General features: G+C 42.1%; 1 protein-coding gene across 1 annotated transcript; it reads right to left on the bottom strand.

Annotated features, from left to right (window-relative positions):
• Nucleotides 1-9,158: 9,158 nt before the first annotated feature.
• Nucleotides 9,159-19,033, bottom strand: LOC117469101 (alpha-tectorin-like). Its single transcript, XM_034113476.1, has 16 exons — nucleotides 19,009-19,033; nucleotides 18,396-18,529; nucleotides 16,457-16,562; nucleotides 14,764-14,905; nucleotides 13,152-13,392; nucleotides 12,806-12,950; nucleotides 12,624-12,720; nucleotides 12,477-12,539; nucleotides 12,170-12,372; nucleotides 11,778-11,900; nucleotides 11,269-11,456; nucleotides 10,728-10,882; nucleotides 10,316-10,561; nucleotides 9,956-10,118; nucleotides 9,462-9,564; nucleotides 9,159-9,283 (listed from the first exon to the last, which is right to left on the bottom strand). The coding sequence occupies exons 1-15, from the start codon at nucleotides 19,031-19,033 to the stop codon at nucleotides 9,475-9,477; spliced, it is 2,121 nt and encodes a 706-aa protein (XP_033969367.1). The 3' UTR covers nucleotides 9,159-9,283; nucleotides 9,462-9,474.
• Nucleotides 19,034-19,628: the final 595 nt, after the last annotated feature.

Raw genomic sequence — 19,628 nt, 5'->3', positions numbered from 1 at the left:
TTTCCTCTGAGTAGGACACATGAATAGTTTATTACATTTTAAGAAGCCCTGAGACACAGTTTCGTGAGAAAAAAAACGGGGGAAAAAAGCCCCTTAACAGGTTAAATGGGAATTAAATCAGTGTTCCCAAAGCCCCGGTGTTCTGCAGTTTGTGTGGGCCTACTGTACTGTTGCACAGTTTATGCTGTAGAAACTATGTCCAGGACAAGGTGTTTGGAAGTTTTGGAAGATTCATAGCTAACCACACTGAAGTTATGGAGGTATTGATCAGTCTTCTCATATTTTTAAGCCTCAAGTTGTCCTTCTCCCCCCCTCTAACATCACCAGAAGCCATGATTTAAGGGGTCTTTTCTCAAAAAATTACCGGGGGAGCATCCCCCCGGACCCCTCTAGTATTGTTTGATCACCATTTACACAGCCCCACCTAAAATATTTTCCACCAGCCGCCACTGGCCGGACCTCTCAGCCATAGATGACCCGGCGGCTACACAGCCAAAGCTCATAAAGTACCCTCAGACACTTTTCGGACAAAAGAAAAGGAGCTCCGCTGCCCACTGGTATGACAAGAACACATTATTGGAGTATAGCATTAGCAAGGACAGTGTGTTTTGTAAAATATGCCGGCATTTTAGTGAGAGGCGGGGCCGGCGGAGAAGATACATCAGTCGCCATGGTTACAGGGACTGGAAACATATTGACTATGCTCTCAGTAAACACGAATGCAGCGCAGCTCATGCAATAGCTATGGAGAGAAATACAAACTACAGACAGTGCGAGAAGTCTGACCATGGAACCATCCTCCATCAGCTACTCAACCCAGAGGGCCGACAGGGAGAGATCATTGAGAAAAATCGGAAACACGTAAAGTTTTACCGGACATAATTGTCACGTGTGCAAAGCAAGAGATTCCTCATTTCATATTGAGACTAAATATCTAGGGAAATGATTAAGAAACGTAGAGCTAAAATGTGGTGCCATTTGCAACTACCAGAGCGCACCCTGATGCGGCATTCTCCAGCCCAAATCAGCAAAGCTTATGAGTGTGAAGCAACAGTATCTGCTGCCCAGCTGCTTTAGTATGAAACGTATACTTCAGCTCATGAAAGCTCTGCAGTATCAGAAGGAAGTAGCCTAATGATAAATCTGCAGCCTCTGAAAAGTGCCGCGTCAGAGAACCAGTGCCTTTTACGCACGGCCGCTGACTTCGCTAGATCCGCTAAAGGACAGCAGGCTGCAATCTAACCACACAGACACACATCAGGTGCTCGGTCATTATTCCATATTCTGCCGTTGTATGCTCTTTGTTTCTAAACGTATCAATGTATTGTGAACCAAAACTAAATAACATGCAGTATAACATTTATTTTCACTCATTGCGGCGTGCTTAATCATTTAAATAATATTTAAGCTTCTCATAAGTGAAAAGGTTTAAAAGAGAAGGGTTTTGAAAAAGTGTCTTTACTATAGGAAATATGCATTGCATAGTTGCCTACAATGATATGCAGGCATTTATTTTTATTACATTTTTGTTAACGAGAAACATCTATTAGAACAGGCCCAGCCGAAATGACATTGGCCCACCCACAAATGAAATCCTGGCGCCGCGGCTGCTTAAGACAGTTCAAACAATTCATGTTCACTAAAATACAATTCAAAATAATACATGTTTACTTCAATACAGTTTAGAACCATATCTGTTTACTTTACTTTGTATAATTAAAGGTGGGGTAGGTAATTTTGGAGAAACCAGCTCGAGTGCGCTAGAATTTGAAAATACACAGCCCGAAGAAATCTGCTACTTCCTTACAGAGCCCCTCCTCCAACACACACGAACACGCACATGACCAATGAGGGCACGAGATAAGTTTGTGCACAGATGGAAGGCTGACAGGCAGGTAGGCCATCCAGTCATTTTAGCCGGGCCGGCTAAAATGATTGGTCGTGCTTTTTACAGTACTACGGCTTCCACAGATGACATTTTTTAATGGATTTTTTGTCAAAGCACTTAAGATATTCATTGCTATCGGGTTGTTAAGAGCATTCCATGGCATATAACAAAAAGTGTATCTCGAGCGGAGATGATCTTCTATGTTCAATAAAATAAACGGTGAAACTCTCTGCATGCTTTTCAGTGTGGCTGCATATGAACAGGGTCAAAAATATAACTAACAGATATCACCATGAAACCACTTCATTACTGACATTAACACAATTATCTTTTATATTACAAGGTTTTCTGACATGTTATGTTTAAATATGCAAATTAGGCGTTATGTCATCCTGTCTTTTGGTGAATTTAGGAAAAATCTGCAGACACAGAGTTAGTGAAATAAACTCCTGGTTGTGGATTTTGGACGTTTTCTTTCAACCAGTCAGCTCTCTCCTCCAGACTGTATCCAGAGATGAGGACATGTCGTGGGCCCGCAGAGAGCAGCAGGCTCTGGGCAGAGTTCCCTCCAGAGGTGAGACCCTTCATGAGATAAAACCTGTTATATTACCTCTGTAATCCAGGGGTAACTAAGTATATCTATCCAAGTACTTCTACTTTACTTAAAGGTCCCCTATTATACTGTTTTATTTATCTCACAGGTCTCAGATCAACACATTCTCACTCCCAACTCGGCCTATGCTGACGTTATGTCAGGGTCCCTGTCGTCACTTTCCAACGCAAGGGGGGGCCCTTTAGCGTCGAGTTTCAACTATCAGGGAGTCCCATTGACTTGCATAGAGCTCCCTGAACATATGTAGTAGACGAGTTGGGATCGCGGAGAAATGCTCTCCGCAGATCCTTTCTCACAGCGTTTATCAACCTTTTTCGAACTCAATATCAAGCCACACTTATTGTGTTTACTTCTTTATTTTAATTGAATAATGTCGGACTTTTGTTGCTGTCAGTTATGGAGAGAGTAGGGGCTCAGAAAACTGAAATCTGTATTGTTTCATCGTTTTTTCCTTCTAATTTTGTATTCTTTTCTAAACCACACCCTGTTATTTACTCAACAATAAGACACAATTATCCTTGTGTTTATTTATTTGTTTGATTGTATAATGTCGGACTTTTGGAGTCCGTCAGGACCGAGGGTCGGAGCAGCTTATTCGAACACAGAAAGCTGTATTTTCAAAATAAGAGTTCATTTTAATATTATATTTGATAATATATTTTTTATTAACTAGACCACTTGGTCATGTTAAGACCATCTTTTCTGTCGGTTTGGTGTTACAAATATAAAAACAATATATGTGTGGATAACAAAATACATCCGTCATAAACTAAGCTGGAAACAGCAGCATATTTTATTGTGTTAACTGTAAACTTGACAGTTTTTCAACCCGCCTAGTGGTTAAAGCACGTTATTGAATTTTTTTGTTGATATGTTATATTTGATGAAAACGTAAAAATATTAAGAGTACATACTTTCATAGGGGGAAAGTAGAAGGTCAATGATAGAAATATAGAATAGAAAATATCAAGAAGATACTGTAAGTGATCTCTACAGTTTAGTGCGGGATGTACAAAGATATTAATAGGAGGATGTGCAAAACAGACAAACTAATTAGGCTTTATTTAAACATTAAAGAATACTTTAGGTTAAGGTCTTCTTTTAAATAAGAAAAAAGCTTTGGGGGTATCTACAGATAAATATTAAGCCTGACAAAGCACTTAACGTTTAATATATTGCATAATTTGTTTTGGGACTTGACAATCAACTTTCCTGCAATGTTAACTATGTTGAAGCACTTATTTTAACTGATATTATACATCTTTATTATACTCTTATAAGATGTATGTAGATAGTATAAGAAATTTGCAGAATATGACAGTTTAATGGTGGAGGTACACACATATTGATAGATGTCTTGTAATGCACTGTTGAGGAACCTGCGACCCAAGTTTTTCATCTCCGACCTTGTCAGGTATTGAACATTCAATAAATAAAGAACACAGAATTATTAAATATAAAACACAGAATTTGTGTGGTTATACTAAATGATTTACAAATAAACACCACTGCATATTTACAACTGTTACACATGTTGCAGTAACGAAAAAATGGCCCCGCTTGGGATCAATAAAGTATATCTTATCTTAAGATGATCGATGGCTACTGCCATATTTGCAAAATTTGCCTCTGAACCTAAACAAGTGCATGTTTCAGGCTTATCAATTAACAACAGGAGGGGTCACAGACATAAGACCAGCTGTTAAATAAAGCTCTTCTGACCTTAGCTGTCATGTGGGTATGTATGAATGCTGCCCATTATGGACACAAGCAATTTTCACCCATTTATTAACCTGTTAAACCCTGAGCCTGTTTTTCAGGTCTCAGGCTCGAAAATGACATTCCCAGAACAAATGACCATATCTTCCCTTCTAAAAGGGTTAAATTAATAATCTTTTTCTTCAAAGTAATGATAAACCTGTGAGTTGGATGTAAAAAAGTCAGAATCAATATAGATGTTTTTTATTTTAAAGAAAATTCAGATTTTACACAGTAAGAAACTGTAAATTATAGTGTCCGTCCAAAAATTCTTTTTTACTTATAGTGAAAACCACCCTTGGATGATGGTAAGGTAGACTAAAAGCTTCCAAATCCAAAAGTACAACATATAATAAGTACCCTGTATCAGGATTGATGCAAAACAAGTGACATTTGACCTTTTTAGAGAGGTTTAGCCAAAAACACTCCACCTCTGAGGTGATTTGGGTGGAAATGTTTTTTTTTCCATATCTCTGGAACCCATTGGTCGATTTTGATGGTTGACACCTCTTTCTGACCGTTAGAGCCAATAGAATCGAAGGGGGAGTCCCCCACACACACACGTTGTGAAGAGAAAAGGTGGGGGCTTCGCGCATGTAATTTTCCATCAGAGTGAAGCTACATTCTAGCTCTGACATCCAGAAACAGAAAAGCATGGATTATCAGTCTCATTGCTCATGGATTATCAGAAATCATTTCAAAGGGACACAGACACATTGGATTAACCTATGGATTAACTTCAGCAGCGTTTTTATCGTTTTAATGCCATTGAATACCACTTTGGAGAGACTACAGAGCCAAGGTAACCTTGTTAGCATTTTTAGCTACCTAGCGTCAAATGTTTTGATGTCTGTTTTTGCTTATAACGTCGCGATTTCGTATAATTCAGTGATAATGAGGGTACCCATCGATTCTGTGTCACCTCACGATGTGAATCGATGTGTTGGATGTGGTGAAAAGATAAATAATAAGGTTTTGTGAGTGATTTTCGGTGCAGTAAGGTGTTAGCATTTTTCGCTCGTTGCTAATTCAGAGGCTCAGTGTTAGCATTGTGGGTTTTCTTTTGAAAAATAAATTAAAATGATCAGTTAGATGAGTTTCTTCCCGTTACATGGATATAAAACATTCATAGTTTATTAACCTGTTTAACCCGAGAGACCCCGGTACCGTGGCACTGACGCAACATCTTGCAGGAAACAGTGTCTGAGGGCATGTTCATTTAATAAAACTATGAATGTTTTATATCCATGTAACGGGAAGAAACTCATCTAACTGATCATTTTTTTTTTTTTTTCAAAAGAAAACCCACAATGCTAACACTGAGCCTCTGAATTAGCAACGAGCGAAAAATGCTAACACCTTACTGCACCAAAAATCACTCACAAAACCTTATTATTTATCTTTTCACCACATCCAACACATCGTTTCACATCGTGAGGTGACACAGAATCGATTGACACCGACATTACCACTGAATTACAGGTATTTGCGACGTTATTAGCAAAAACGGACATCAAAACAGGTGACGCTAGGTAGCTAAAAATGCTAAAATTTTACCTTGGCTCTGTAGTCTCTCCAAAGTGGTCTTCAATGGCATTAAAACGATAAAGACGCTGCTGAAGTTAATCCATAGGTTAATCCAATGTGTCTGTGTCCCTTTTAAATGATTTCTGATAATCCATAAGCATTAAAACCGCTTTTCCGTTTCCAGATGTCAAAGCTAGAGATAGGTTCACTCTGATGGAAAATTACATGCGCGAAGCCCCCACCTTTTCTCTTCACAACATGTGTGTGTGGGGGACTCCCCCTTCGATTCTATTGGCTCTAACGGTCAGAAAGAGGTGTCAACCATCAAAATCGAGCAAGGGAAGCCAGAGATATGGAAAATCCACCCAAATGACCCCAGAAGTGGTTTCTTTTTGCTAAATCTCTCTGAAAAGGTAAAATGTCACTTGTTTTGCATCAATCTTGATACAGGGTACTTATTATATGTTGTACTTTGGATTCCTAAAGCTTTTAGTCTACTAACCCATCATCCAAGGGTGGTTTTCACTATAAGTAAAAAATAATTTACTATAATTTACAGTTTTTTACGATGTCAAATCTGAATTTTCTTTAAAATAAAAAACATCTATATTGATTCTGACTCTTCTACATCCAACTCACAGGTTTATCATTACTTTGAGAAAAAAGATTATTAATTTAACCCTTTTAGAAGGGAAGATATGGTCATTTGTTCTGGGAATGTCATTTTCGAGCCTGAGACCTGAAAAACAGGCTCAGGGCTTAACAGGTTAAATGAACATGCCCTCAGACACTGTTTCCTGCAAGATGTTGCGGCAGTGCCCCGGTACCGGGGTCTCTCGGGCTTAACAGGTTAAGAGGTTAAAGAGAAGAGGCCCCAAGATGGAGCCTTGAGGAACCCCACATGTTATATTTGTCAACTCAGATGTGTATTTACCTATAGAAACAAAGTTTTTTCTGTCCTTTAAGTAGGATTCAAACCAATTTAGAACTGTTTCCGAAAGTCCCACCCAGTTTTCTAGTCGGTCTAGTAATATGTTGTGGTCAACAGTGTCAAACGCAGCACTGAGATCTAATAATACTAACACTGAAGTTCTGCCACTGTCTGTGTTTAAGTGGATGTCTTTGAAGACCTTTACAAGAGCAGTCTCAGTGCTGTGTACAGGATAGAGGCTCTAGACTCCTTTCTTCACACCACCGCTGGAATCCCAACCACTTCGTCCTGTAACAGGCTGTGGTGGATCCTGCTCTTGCTGCCTGGATAGTCTGTATAACTTTGTCAGACAGTCCACCCCGTCTCAGCCTGTCCCTCTCAGGAGCCAAGCCTGGAGAGGTTGGCCCAGAGTGGGTAACGCCCCTATTGCTCCTGCTTCCTGAGACAGCGCCCCCCAGAACTGAGGGACTGTCCAGGGCTGGCCCACCATCATTTGTGTCACTTTGTTGTCCGGACGGGTTTTGGAAGACCAGAAGCTGTGTGGTACATAACAAATGTTTCTTACTCAATATCTTACCCTAAGCCTAACCCTAACCCTTTTATTTTAAATTGTATAATGTTGGAGTTTTTTTGCCGTCCACGAGGAAAATAAATGGGGCTCAGAGCCTCAGAATACTGACATTTTTTAGAAGGACATTTTTTCCTTCTAATTTGTTATTATTTGGTGCAGGCACGAAACATACTACCAATAGAAATATATTGCTTCTAAAATCGTTCTGTATCAGAATACTGAAATCTGTATTTTTTGTTCTCTTTTTCCTTATTTACATTGCTTTTAAAATCGTTCTGTGTGAGATGAAAAAAATGTGAAAATCGTGTTGGTGAACACGAATCAATAGATTAATTTCGTGACTATAACATGAAATGCTGTGAGACTGTGTTGAAATAGGCAGTGCTGATCAAACATTAACACACACACACACACACACACACAGACACACACACACACACACACACACACACACACACACACACACACACACACACACACACACACACACACACACACACCACACACACACACACACACACACACACACTCACACACACTCTCTCTCAATTAATATACGACTGAGACTCATGTTTCTTTTTCCCACTCACTTTATTAATTGTTTTTGGTTCCATTAGTAATAAAATCACAATAAAAGTACAACAGCGTGCTCTGAGGAGTTACATCTGATCTGATCCTCTTCCTGGGTAGTCATCCACATTTCAGTTCTCATTCACTTCCTGTTTCCCTTCTTTAACACTCAGGTAGCTTTCAGGCTGTGCACATTTAAAAGCAGACAGTATATTAAAGAATAAATTATATATATATACATATATATATACCAGTGAACCCCTCTAAACCCTTCATTAGACACTTCTGTTATTTCACTAAAGGTGTTACATTTCTAAATCTAATTGTTACATTTATAGATATAATTGCTCAATGACTGAATGGTATTCATACGTCACATCACTTGGTGGACTAAACCTAACCTTTCTGCGTTTCGTAATAAAATCATCCTAATAAAACCCTTTTCTGATCATTTTTCTTCATCGGACACATATTAAGATGTTACATTTCTAAATATAATCCATGTATTACTAAATAAAGTAAAGTATGTTTGGCTCATAGTAATACAACCCTAGTAAAGGTACAACAGCGTGCAACAACCTCTCCATTGGGAATGACTTCAGTCTGATAATAATTCACTTCTTTAAAACTCACAACGTCTCAAGTTAAGACGTTTTGTGCTTCTTCGTGTTTTCATTTTTGATCTGCGCTTCATTTTATTCTTGGAAAAACAAATATATCAAATGAGCGTAGAGTTTTAGACCATGTTGCTGTGGATTGGGATCATTGTAAATAATACATCGATGTTTGGCTATACCGTCATTTGATCTGAGCAGTACTCGTATATGTCCTGATGTTGCCAGCAGTGACAGGTAATACGTCTCATCTAATCTGGGTCTAATGGCAGAGAGGTGATCTTTCACTGAATGACTTGTGTTGTGTAGGAGTTCCTCGTATCAGCTGATCCTGTGTGTTTCATTGGAGGGGATGTTGTTGCGTAATGCTGCTGTATGCTTCACTTCTATTATTCCCCTAAAGATGTTACATATCTCAATCTTATTATCATTGGACTAAATAAAGTAATACATGTTTTGCTCATAGTAATACAATCATAATAAAAGTCCAACAGCGTGCTCTGAGGAATTACATCTGATCTGATCCTCTTCCTGGGTAGTCATCCACATTTCAGTTCTCATTCACTTCCTGTTTCCCTTCTTTAACACTCAGGTAGCTTTCAGGCTGTGCACATTTACAAACAGAAAGTATATTAAAGAAGAAATTATATATATACTAGTGCACATAATAAAATAACCCCTTTTCATTATTTCCCCCACATCATAAAGAAGTTAAAACTCAGAATAACTGGAGTCCTCAGGAATAATCTCAGATAATGTGCCGGCTCAGTTTCACAGCAACAAGACCTTCATTTCCACCGTCAGGAATCAGCTGAGAACACAGAGACACTGCTGAGTCATGGTTTATACTTTGCTGCTTTGTGTTCATCAAGGAACTCGTTAAACATCGTGTTAATCAAGGAACTAATTAAACATCGTGTTAATTAAGGAACTCCTTAAACATTGTGTTAATTAAGGAACTCGTTAGGACAAATGAAGGTTCTGCCTACCATGCAAAGCTCTTCAGTTTCTCCATCCCATAGTGATGAGGGCCGCGTTCCCATCAGCGTATTTAGCAGATCTGCGCCTCCTGCGAGCTGCCCCCCCACAGCTCTGTACACAAACAGGAAGTTAGCTTCACAGACAGGAAGTTAGCTTCACAGACAGGAAGTGAGCTTCACTTCTCTGTGTGTTAGTACTCTGTGTGTTAGTACTCTGTGTGTTAGTACTCTGTGTGTTAGTACTCTGTGTGTTAGTACTCTGTTTGTTAGTACTCTGTGTATTAGTACTCTGTGTATTAGTACTCTGTGTATTAGTACTCTGTGTGTTAGTACTCTGTTTATTAGTACTCTGTGTATGTGTACTCTGTGTATTAGTACTCTGTGTGTTAGTACTCTGTGTATTAGTACTCTGTGTATGTGTACTCTGTGTGTTAGTACTCTGTGTATTAGTACTCTGTGTATTAGTACTCTGTGTACTCTGTGTATTAGTACTCTGTGTGTACCGGAGTGCAGGCCTGGCCCTGTGTGGGGCACAGCTCCAGTTTGCAGTGCAGGTAGATTTCACTGCTTCCTCCAGAGAACTCGAACATGTTGAAGGAGAAAACGCTGGACGTTCCCTGTCCGTTTCCCTGCATCTGCACCGTATCATCAGCAGGGTTCGGACATCTGCCCGGAGACAGGAAATACACAAGATGAAGTCTCAGAGTTTATTTTGTTCTAACAGTCAGAGTTTATTTTGTTCTAACAGTCAGAGTTTATTTTGTTCTAACAGTCAGAGTTTATTTTGTTATAACAGTCAGAGTTTATTTTGTTCTAACAGTCAGAGTTTATTTTGTTCTAACTGTCAGAGTTTGTGTCCTCACCCGTTGATGATGAGGTCATATCGCAGATTACTGTCAGGTGATGCCTGATTGGTTGCCCAGCAGGAGTGTGTCACCATGGCGACCATGTTGGCGTCCAGCCCCACCGCCTCCACATGCAGCCAGACCGTCTGGTTCAGCAGGATCTCCGTGTTCGGGCCGACCGGCTGCAGTAGGCCGGCGTGGCTGAAGGAGCTCATCGTCAGAGTGTAGTTCCACACTCCAGATACAAGCTGCTGCACCACAGAGCTGCACACACACACACACACACACACACACACACACACACACACACACACACACACACACACACACACACACACACACACACACACACACACACACACACACACACACACAGTTTAGCAGTGTGACGTTTGGAGCTGTGGTACATTAAGGACCAGGTGACGCTCACCTGTCTTGGATCCTGAAGGACACACTCCTGACCTCTGGCTGTGTGTACTTGCAGGAGAAGTCGATCTGGAACTGGTCTCTGCGGATGATGACTCCGTCTGATGAGCTGTTTGAGTACATGATGGAGTTCTTGTAGACGGTCTGGCTGTTGTTTCTCTGCAATGTGACAGAAAATTAATTCATTTAACGGCCACATTATTCCAGTGCTCACTGCTGACGGTTCCATCCTGGCAGAGAACGGTCAGTGTTGGAGTTCACAGTCCACACCATCCAGGTCATAAATCACATGGTCTATAATCAATAAAGGGAACTAGAGGAGATGCTCTCCCAGTATTTAATTCAAGTTAAACAGGGTGGCTGAAGCCTGTGCCTTCCCTTCCATCGATCATAAAGAGGCAGAACAACCTTCCAGCTCTTCTGAGTGCTGTGTCAATAACCAACTGAACAGGACTCAGTTAAAGCAGCTTTAAATGCTTCTCGTTTGCCCCAAAACGCTCTGAAGATAACCCGCCATGAGTCTAGAGGAAGTGATAACCACGCACCATGACCTCCGTCCCGCAGGGGGCGCTGCTGTCGAAGCTGAAGGTCACCAGGTGGCTCTGGGGGTCCATGTGGCCCTTGCAGCTGGGGTCTTTGAGCTGTAAGCGGGAGAAGTCGATGCCTTTGTCGTCCAGCAGACATCCAGCCAGAACCACAGAGGCCGAGTCCTGCCTGCAGACCGTGGGATCGCCTGCAACACAACGACACTTCAACGACACACCGACACTTCAACGACACACCGACACTTCCACGACACACCGACACTTCAACGACACACCGGCACTTCAACGACACACCGACACTTCAACGTGGACTATAACGGGTAGTGGAGTTACTGACAGAATGTATTTGGCACTATAATGAAAGCTGTTTCTAATTCCACACTAAACAATATGTTATTTCTGGCAGAGCTCAGCATCAAAACCGCTGTTAGCAGCAGGCTGGTGGTAAATAACCAAATCCCTAATTCAGACCAGTGCAAGCAGAGGAAACGGTGTGATATGCTCCGTACCTAAAGACTTGGTGGCTTTGTACTTGGAGGCGAACAGAGCCCGACAGAAGCAGCGGGTCGAACCGTGCTCCTCTCCACAGAACTCATGATCACTGCAGGGCTGCTGACAGAGAGGGGGGGGGGCTGCACACACACACACACACACACACACACACACACACACACACACACACACACACACACACACACACACACACACACACACACACACACACACACACAATGATTTACTTTTAAATTAACTTCATTCATTTATCTGCTTCTTTACTATTTTTCCCATTTATTAGGGAGCCTTGGCTTCTGGTTACTTTTAGGATACATTTGATCAAATATGTCTGCTTGACTGCACGAGTTCCAGTGCAATATCCTCGAATGGAAATAGAGAATCTTACAGCAGCCAGTAGTTGACCTCCAGTCCTCCAGGGTCACTTTGAATTCCAGGTTGCAGGCCTTGGCGTAAGCCTCCAAAAAGTGGCAGTCGACCCCATCCACTGACGGGTATCTGCACAGAGTGTGTGTGCAGGCGCTGATGTACGGCTCTGGGTCGGTGTGCTCGTGACAGGCTGAGAAGGGAGGCTGCCTCATGAGATTACAGCTGTTCAGAGGGAAGAGTTTTCCGTGTTACATTGGTAGATCTTGCAGAAACAACGCTGCTTATATGACATGACAAGACGAGGGTGTTCATGGCTCAGCTCTTACTGGTCGGTGGAGCGGTTGCAGTTGATGGCGCTGTCGACTGAGTCCTGGTATTGAATCTCACAGCTAGAGGGAGACAAAGATCACATTACATCTGAAACCTAATCCACATTATGACAAATAGGTCATATCAGTCGGACTGAGCGGTACCCAGGGAGGCTGAGAGAGGACTTCTCTGCAGTCGGGGTGGTGGTCCAGCTGGAGTTGGAGGGGCTGCCACACAAACCCTCTACAGCTTCAGGAACTCCTGGTGGATGTGAGGGTACAATTAAAGCTGTCATTCAGAAATAAATATGTAATATTCAGTCCAGATTGGAAGTACTGTTCTGTACCTGTCACATGTGCGCTGTTGCCATCAAAAAAGAGAGTCATTTTGGAGGACGGGAACTTAGCAGTGACTCCAGTCTGGTCCTTGAAGAGCTCCACGCCGTGCATCAGCTGAGCTGTGCTGCTGAGCACCAGGGCTTCACCACCAACCTACACACACACACACACACACACACACACACACACACACACACGCGCACACGCACACGCACACGCACACGCACACGCACACGCACACACATACACACACACACAGAGGGTTTGTGATACACCACCACAAACTAACTCCTAGCAGGAATTGATCAGCATTGCTTGAGCAAACACCCCCATAACTACAACGTGCTAACGTACCCGAACTCTTCCTCCTTGCTCCAGATACATGGTCACACCTGGCAGCGACAGGATCAGGTGGTCCAGAAGAGGAACATCTGTACGCCGGCGCTCCCTGAAAGCGGCCATGAGGTTGAAGCTGGCGCTGCCTTCAGGCTCCATCAGACTGTAGGCACAGCGATCCTGGACAGAGTGCACTGCTCCGTGGAAACCGATCACCGTGGAGCCCGTCACCGTGCACACCACCGGAGGAATAGAGCACCTGATGGACATTCAATTCAACATTCAATTCAAAGGTTTTATTGTCATATGCACAAAGCTACAGTGTAGAAATGGCGATGACATTCTTCTGACCTGAGCTCCTCCAACGATGCAACATATATAATAAAAAGAAAGAAAAAAAAAGTAGTGCAAAAAGTCTATATACATGTAAATAGAATATGATATGTAAAAGAACAGATGGAGAGGGACTCACAGTCTGGGTCTTTTTAAAGACAGACATACTTTACACTCATCCTAAACTCATAGGAAATGAATCCTTCTCAAAGTTCACAATATGACACAGAAAGGTCAGTAAAGTTACATTCAGCCGGTGAAACACGTACAAATATAATAATATCTCTCATAAATACGTGTGGAATACTAGACATCTTGAAGTATTTTATAAAACAGGCCATACAGTGATATTATGTTGCATTATGGGTAATGCTCAACTCTACTTGGGACAACCCGGATATCTGCGGTTTGGTCTGATTTATGGACGCAACACTACAATACTGATGCAGCTCGCCTCGGAGGATTGAAACATGTGTAAAGCATGGAGGATAGGTCAAAGGATCACTTTATAGGAACACTGCACACACACCGAGACGCTGTGCATCCATCTGGATCTCTTTTCATAAAGTGTCCGTCATGAGGCCCACCATGTCAAACAAGTGCAATGGGAAATAAGTGGAGAACGTTCTTTAGGATTTATAGACTGAACCATTCTCCAGCTGATCAGAAACAATAATGGATGGACTTAAAACCCCTTTCCACTGAAAGGAGAACCGTGTTAGTTCGGATGGTTGGTTCTCAATGTTGGACCAATGACCTGTTCATTTGACAGCACTGTTTACGTCCCTGCTTTTTCCAGCAAAGCCAGCTTAGGCAAAAACTACAACAATGGCGTGCAGCATTGCAGCTGTGCTCTCGGTGCTCTTCTTCAGATCCAGGTTGAACTGTTCCCACTAGGATTCAGAGGCATTCACCGTTGCTTTAGTGACAGTCAGTAATTCACTGCTGACTGTCACTAAAGCAACAGAACGTATCTCTACGGCTCTAGTGATCTGACCCAGCCTCCACACAGATCTGGTTCTTGGTTCCAGTTCAGCAGTGCTCTGGTTCCTAACACGAACCAGTTTTGCTCATGGAAACAATGAAAGGACTGGTGAGCTATCGGGCACTAGCTCTGAACTGACCCTGGAACTGCTTTGGTGGAAAGGGGTAATAGAAATAGGAACAGATTCATCAATAACTGCAATAATCCTCAGGTGGATAATATCCTCACTCTCTCATGGAGGGTTCGATCACATGGGACACTTTATTCAAATCAGTCAGACCTTTATTCCTGATATAAAGAGCACATATTTACGTGTTGTCCGCTTGGCAAACCTCCTCGGGCCCACATGCAGTGTCATTAGAGAGGACTGCAGACAGAGAACAGAGTTCAACAGAGCAGGGCTCTGCGCTGGGCCCTATATTGGGCATCTCTGAACCCGGCATTATCGCGCCACCTTGGAGGAGAATGGAGGTAATGATATTACACTTCAGTAACTACAGGCAGAATTTAAGATAGGGAAACAACAGACATGTTTTAATATCACATTTAACTTAGAGGATCCCTTTCTTTGGGAACCCCCAGACCAGCTTACCTGAGCCTCTGCATCCACTCAGTTCTCGATCAATAGTACCTACACCTCCAGCAGGCTCCCAGGTATCCATCACTGTGCCACCGACTGTTGTAGAAATGTTCTAGTAAAGGATTAAACAGAATATATTTGTATGCATATTATTTATTTAACAGGGACATTGCACACTAAGAACCATTTCTGTAAATGTGCCAGAGTTAGCCAAGAGGCTCTTTTACAGCTGTAGTCCCTGGACAGATGTTTTAACCTTAAAAACACATTTAAAATAACAAGTAAATACAATCAGTGAAAACAAAGGTAACCTCAACACTGTACACATGAATGAAAGTGTTCTATAGATGCCACTTCTGATATATTTCCTCCGATGTTAGGACATGAAGTAACAGTGAGAGCAGTGGTGAGCTCCTTCATTATTCCAGATTGATATTTCTAATGAACTCCTTTGTCCACTTGAGGGCAGGAAGGAGCAGAACCACCAGCCCCTGGTGCTGTGAGTCCAGCCTGCCCCCGTTAGCTCTGCATGCTAGCAGCTACATGTGTCACTGATAAGAACTCTCTTTGTCTTCAGACACATGATGCTGAGTGACTTCTGCTTCCTGAAACTCTAAGGCTGTGTATGACATTATTTCTGACACCTATTTCTGTTTAGAAGTGAAAATAAGAAGAGAGTTTTCAAAGGAGAGGCTTAGAGGAGCAAACAGACTGCACTTGATCTTCTCCATTCACCTATCCATGCTGAACTGAAAGCTGGTTCTGTATTCATATGAATGATGTCTGATAGTGATACAAAGGAATAATGGATCACACACAGCCTCAGTTCTCATTTCTCAGGGTGGTTAGGGTACAGAAGTCTTCTCAGGGATCAGTTCTCATTCAGAGTGAGTGTGAGGAAGGCTGGAAGACAGCAGCTTTCTAACAGAAAGCATTTAGGATATGAGTTTCCCTGGCACACAGAAACAAACAGGAAAACATTGCATTGGTATCGGGACCTGACAAATGGTAACTCTAAACATCGGTGAGGCTGAAGGGTTAGGGTTAGGTAACAGCCTCATGTCATACTTACTAAACTATCAGTAAACGGAAGGCCAAAAGCGTGATTTGTAGAGCAAGCAGCTTGTAAACCAAAATTGGAGAATGTCCACTTCATCTGAAAGCAGGAACAGAGAGAGAAATATTAGGAAATGCTTCCAACATTTTACAAATAAACTTTGATTTGAAGTTGTCTTTGCCACACAATGTCTTTGAAATGTTCATTTTGTACAAACAGCTGGACAGCCAGTCAGTGTGTAACAGGGATCGGATCAGGACTCACATTCAATGTAGCACCATTGAAGAACTGGAGATGAACGACACCCTGTCCCAGGACTTTGATGTTAGAAAGATAATAGGCAGCGCGAAATTCCGAAACATGCGTACGGTACATCAGTTTGGTTGAAGCCACCTCGTTGGTCACCATACAGTCAATGTCGTCCTCAGATGGGTCATTTTTGAAACAAACTTCAACCTTATTGCCGATCTTGACCTGCAAAAACAAAAAAAGGAACAACAATATGAAGGCTTTCGCTCCAGAACAGCATCGTTTCATCTCCTCAAATGTCTGAGCTGCAAGGTGTGCTTTGAGCTACGGAGAAAAAAGATAGGATCAATTATGAGATCAAAACATTTCTCTCACTTTGGAAAAAACCTTTCTACAAGCCACTGTCCAACAAGTCTTTATGTCTCCTTTCATACAGAGACACATGTGGAATCAAAGAGACGCGTCCAGCTGCTCCAAACCACTTCCTGTTGGCTCTAGTACTGATCTGTCCCCACTCCATTGAACTGATCTGATCAGTGCCTGACCCCATAGACCCCATAGACCCCAGAGGGAAATGTTACGCTCACCTTCCAGCTCAGGACCAGACTCACAGTGATGCATTATGGGACCAAGCCTGTTTGTTGCCCCTTTCACACCAACGCGGTTCCCGTTGTAGCTCCTCTTGCGCTCTTCTGGTTCGGAACCGTTTTTTCTTTTCAGCCCCCGTTTTGTTCACACCGCCCAGAGCCCGACTGGTGCTGCCGCTGCTGCGTCATGACGTCACCGTTTACGTCGCTGATTTTCTCCCCAACGGCACTCACAACAACAAGGGGGGACTGCGTCAGGTCGATGATCATGTTGCTTTTAATCATACGAAGCCAGATTACATTAAATAACGACTTCTCCAACCTTATACTTTTCTCCAGAGTGCCGTGGTTAATTGTTTATTAATGTATTTCAGCGGCATTTACTGACCGCTGCAGTGCTGCCCGCTGTTTGGCATCACAACGCTGTTATCAAAGTTTCTCTGGTATAAAATGGGTGATGTTAGCATAGCAACCGAAGCTAAACTGACTATCTTGACTATTTGTTGCTATCCTATTGTGGCATAAGCCGTTTTCTACAGGCACATTTTACCGGCGTATTTTTCATTATGATTCTACTTGTGATAGTCGGACATGACAACTTGTGCAGCCCATGTATTGATTCCATCCGATAGCTGCTATAATACAAAACAAAACGTCTGCCTGCTCTCCACAATGATCAATAACAGCAAACGGATGGTCAAAGTAAGGTACAAATAAACAGAATCAGACTAAGCCTGGTTAGTGTTGCCTGACTTTATAAAGTGTGTTTTTTTATAAGTGTGTGGTTGCGTTCTAGTCACTTTGCTCTGCGCTACTCTCGTAAACTGTTAGCTCAGGTTAATCACGCCCCCCTCCGACATAAGCGTGACGTATGCGGTTCTTGCTTCTAGACCGACAATTTTTTGGTGCTTGGTAAGAACCGGTTTTCGGGGAAAAGAGTCGGCTCCGCTGCGGTGTGAACAGGAAAAAACGGTGCTTATCAGGCTCTAGCCGGCCCTGGAACCGCGTTGGTGTGAAAGGGGCATCAGTGCGTCTGATATTGAATAATATGATCATTTTATAATACCCAAAATAACAGCTGGCACAAAAAGCACACACTTTAAACTTTGTGTGTAATACTCAATTCATTCTCTGCCTTTAGCAACATGTCATTATTCATTTGCTCCCATATTTACAGGCTGACACGCTGAAAGGTAACAAACCGCTTACATCTATATATAAATAAGATCAAGACAAAAACACTAGTGACTGATTCTGAGGACTGTGAGTTATAACATATTAAACAGTGAGTTATGTGCAATATCTATACCTTTATTATGTGTAATATGTGTAGTACTTGTAGTATGTGTAGTACGTGTAGTATGTGTAGTATGTGTAGTATGTGTAGTATGTGTAATAATACCAGTCATCAGCAGTCAGTGTGTGTGCTGGATGATCACAGGAAACACAGGCAGGGGTTCATTGTACTCACGTGTAACCATGTGTATGTTTTTCCATAGAAAGTGATGGGAACGTCGCTGATGCTGATGTTTCCACCAGTAGCATTCAGAGTGACCCATACAAATTCAGTCAGAGAGGCAGAGAGCTCCATCTGGCTGGCAGCAACTGCAGGAGTTCCAGGAGAAACACATCCATCAAGAACAACCTGAACACTCATCGTTCCCTGAAGTCTCTCCTCTGACTTGAAGTGACACTCATCAGTGCAATGAGTGAATAATGATATACTTATTTATTCTGTAAAACATGTGCTCCTTCAGGGTGAATGTATACAGGGTATCTGGGTTCTGTTTCATTCATAAATACAAGTGGTTGAAGGCTAACCTCCTCATTAACTGAAGCCATCAAAATGTTGAATAAGAGCTACCCGTTCAGATTTATATTGATTTCATGGATGAGCTCATGTTTTAAAAGTCTATCATTCAAACATTATCTTGTTTTATTTGCACAAAGAAGACAGTAGAGTAGTGCGGGGCTATTACACACTCGCAGTGACTCTATGCACAGAGGACTTGACTTTGAAATGCATTCATAATGCCTTTCAAACACATGTTGTTTGTCACAGTGAAGCCTGCGATGCTGCTTACCTGCCAGCAGGAGGAGCAGCTTCATGACTCTGCACAGAGGAAGAGGCACAAACACCGGGTTAACGCACGATAACACACATTAACAGCGTACACAATGAAGGGTCCTCGGCAGGAAGTGGTTCATACACTTCCTGAAGATTCAAAACAATGTTCTCTAAACCCGTCAAATGCTCCCTGACTGATTCCCTGATGTCACCAGTTTAGTGATGCAAAGAGGCTGTGAGCACAACTGAGACATTGAGATAAGAAGACGTACTGGTGGTATTTAACTGAACACATATCTGGAAATCATTTCCCTCAGCTTCACTATTGTCATCCAAGGAACACACTTTCACACGTTATGTAAAGAACGGGCCAACTCTGTCAGGGGCAGCACTGTGCACGAGTAACTTCAGGAGTAATGCCAATTCCACCGTGATGTGTAGATGTAACTTTCTTTCTGTGTCATTAGCGTTAATAGTTATACAATCAGTGTGTTTCTGTTTCAATGCTTTACAAATGCACACACTTGTTACAAGAGCACACAATATTTATATCCTATTGATAATGCTCTCAAAGTGCTTCAGATGAATGAACACTTTTAGATTTATAAAATATAACAATCCACAAGTGATGTGTGA

This window comes from Trematomus bernacchii, unplaced genomic scaffold (assembly GCF_902827165.1).
Source record: "Trematomus bernacchii unplaced genomic scaffold, fTreBer1.1, whole genome shotgun sequence".
In the NCBI taxonomy this organism is placed as follows: domain Eukaryota; kingdom Metazoa; phylum Chordata; class Actinopteri; order Perciformes; family Nototheniidae; genus Trematomus; species Trematomus bernacchii.
Note: the sequence above shows the minus strand (reverse complement) of the source record. Positions and strands in the feature narration are given on the sequence as shown.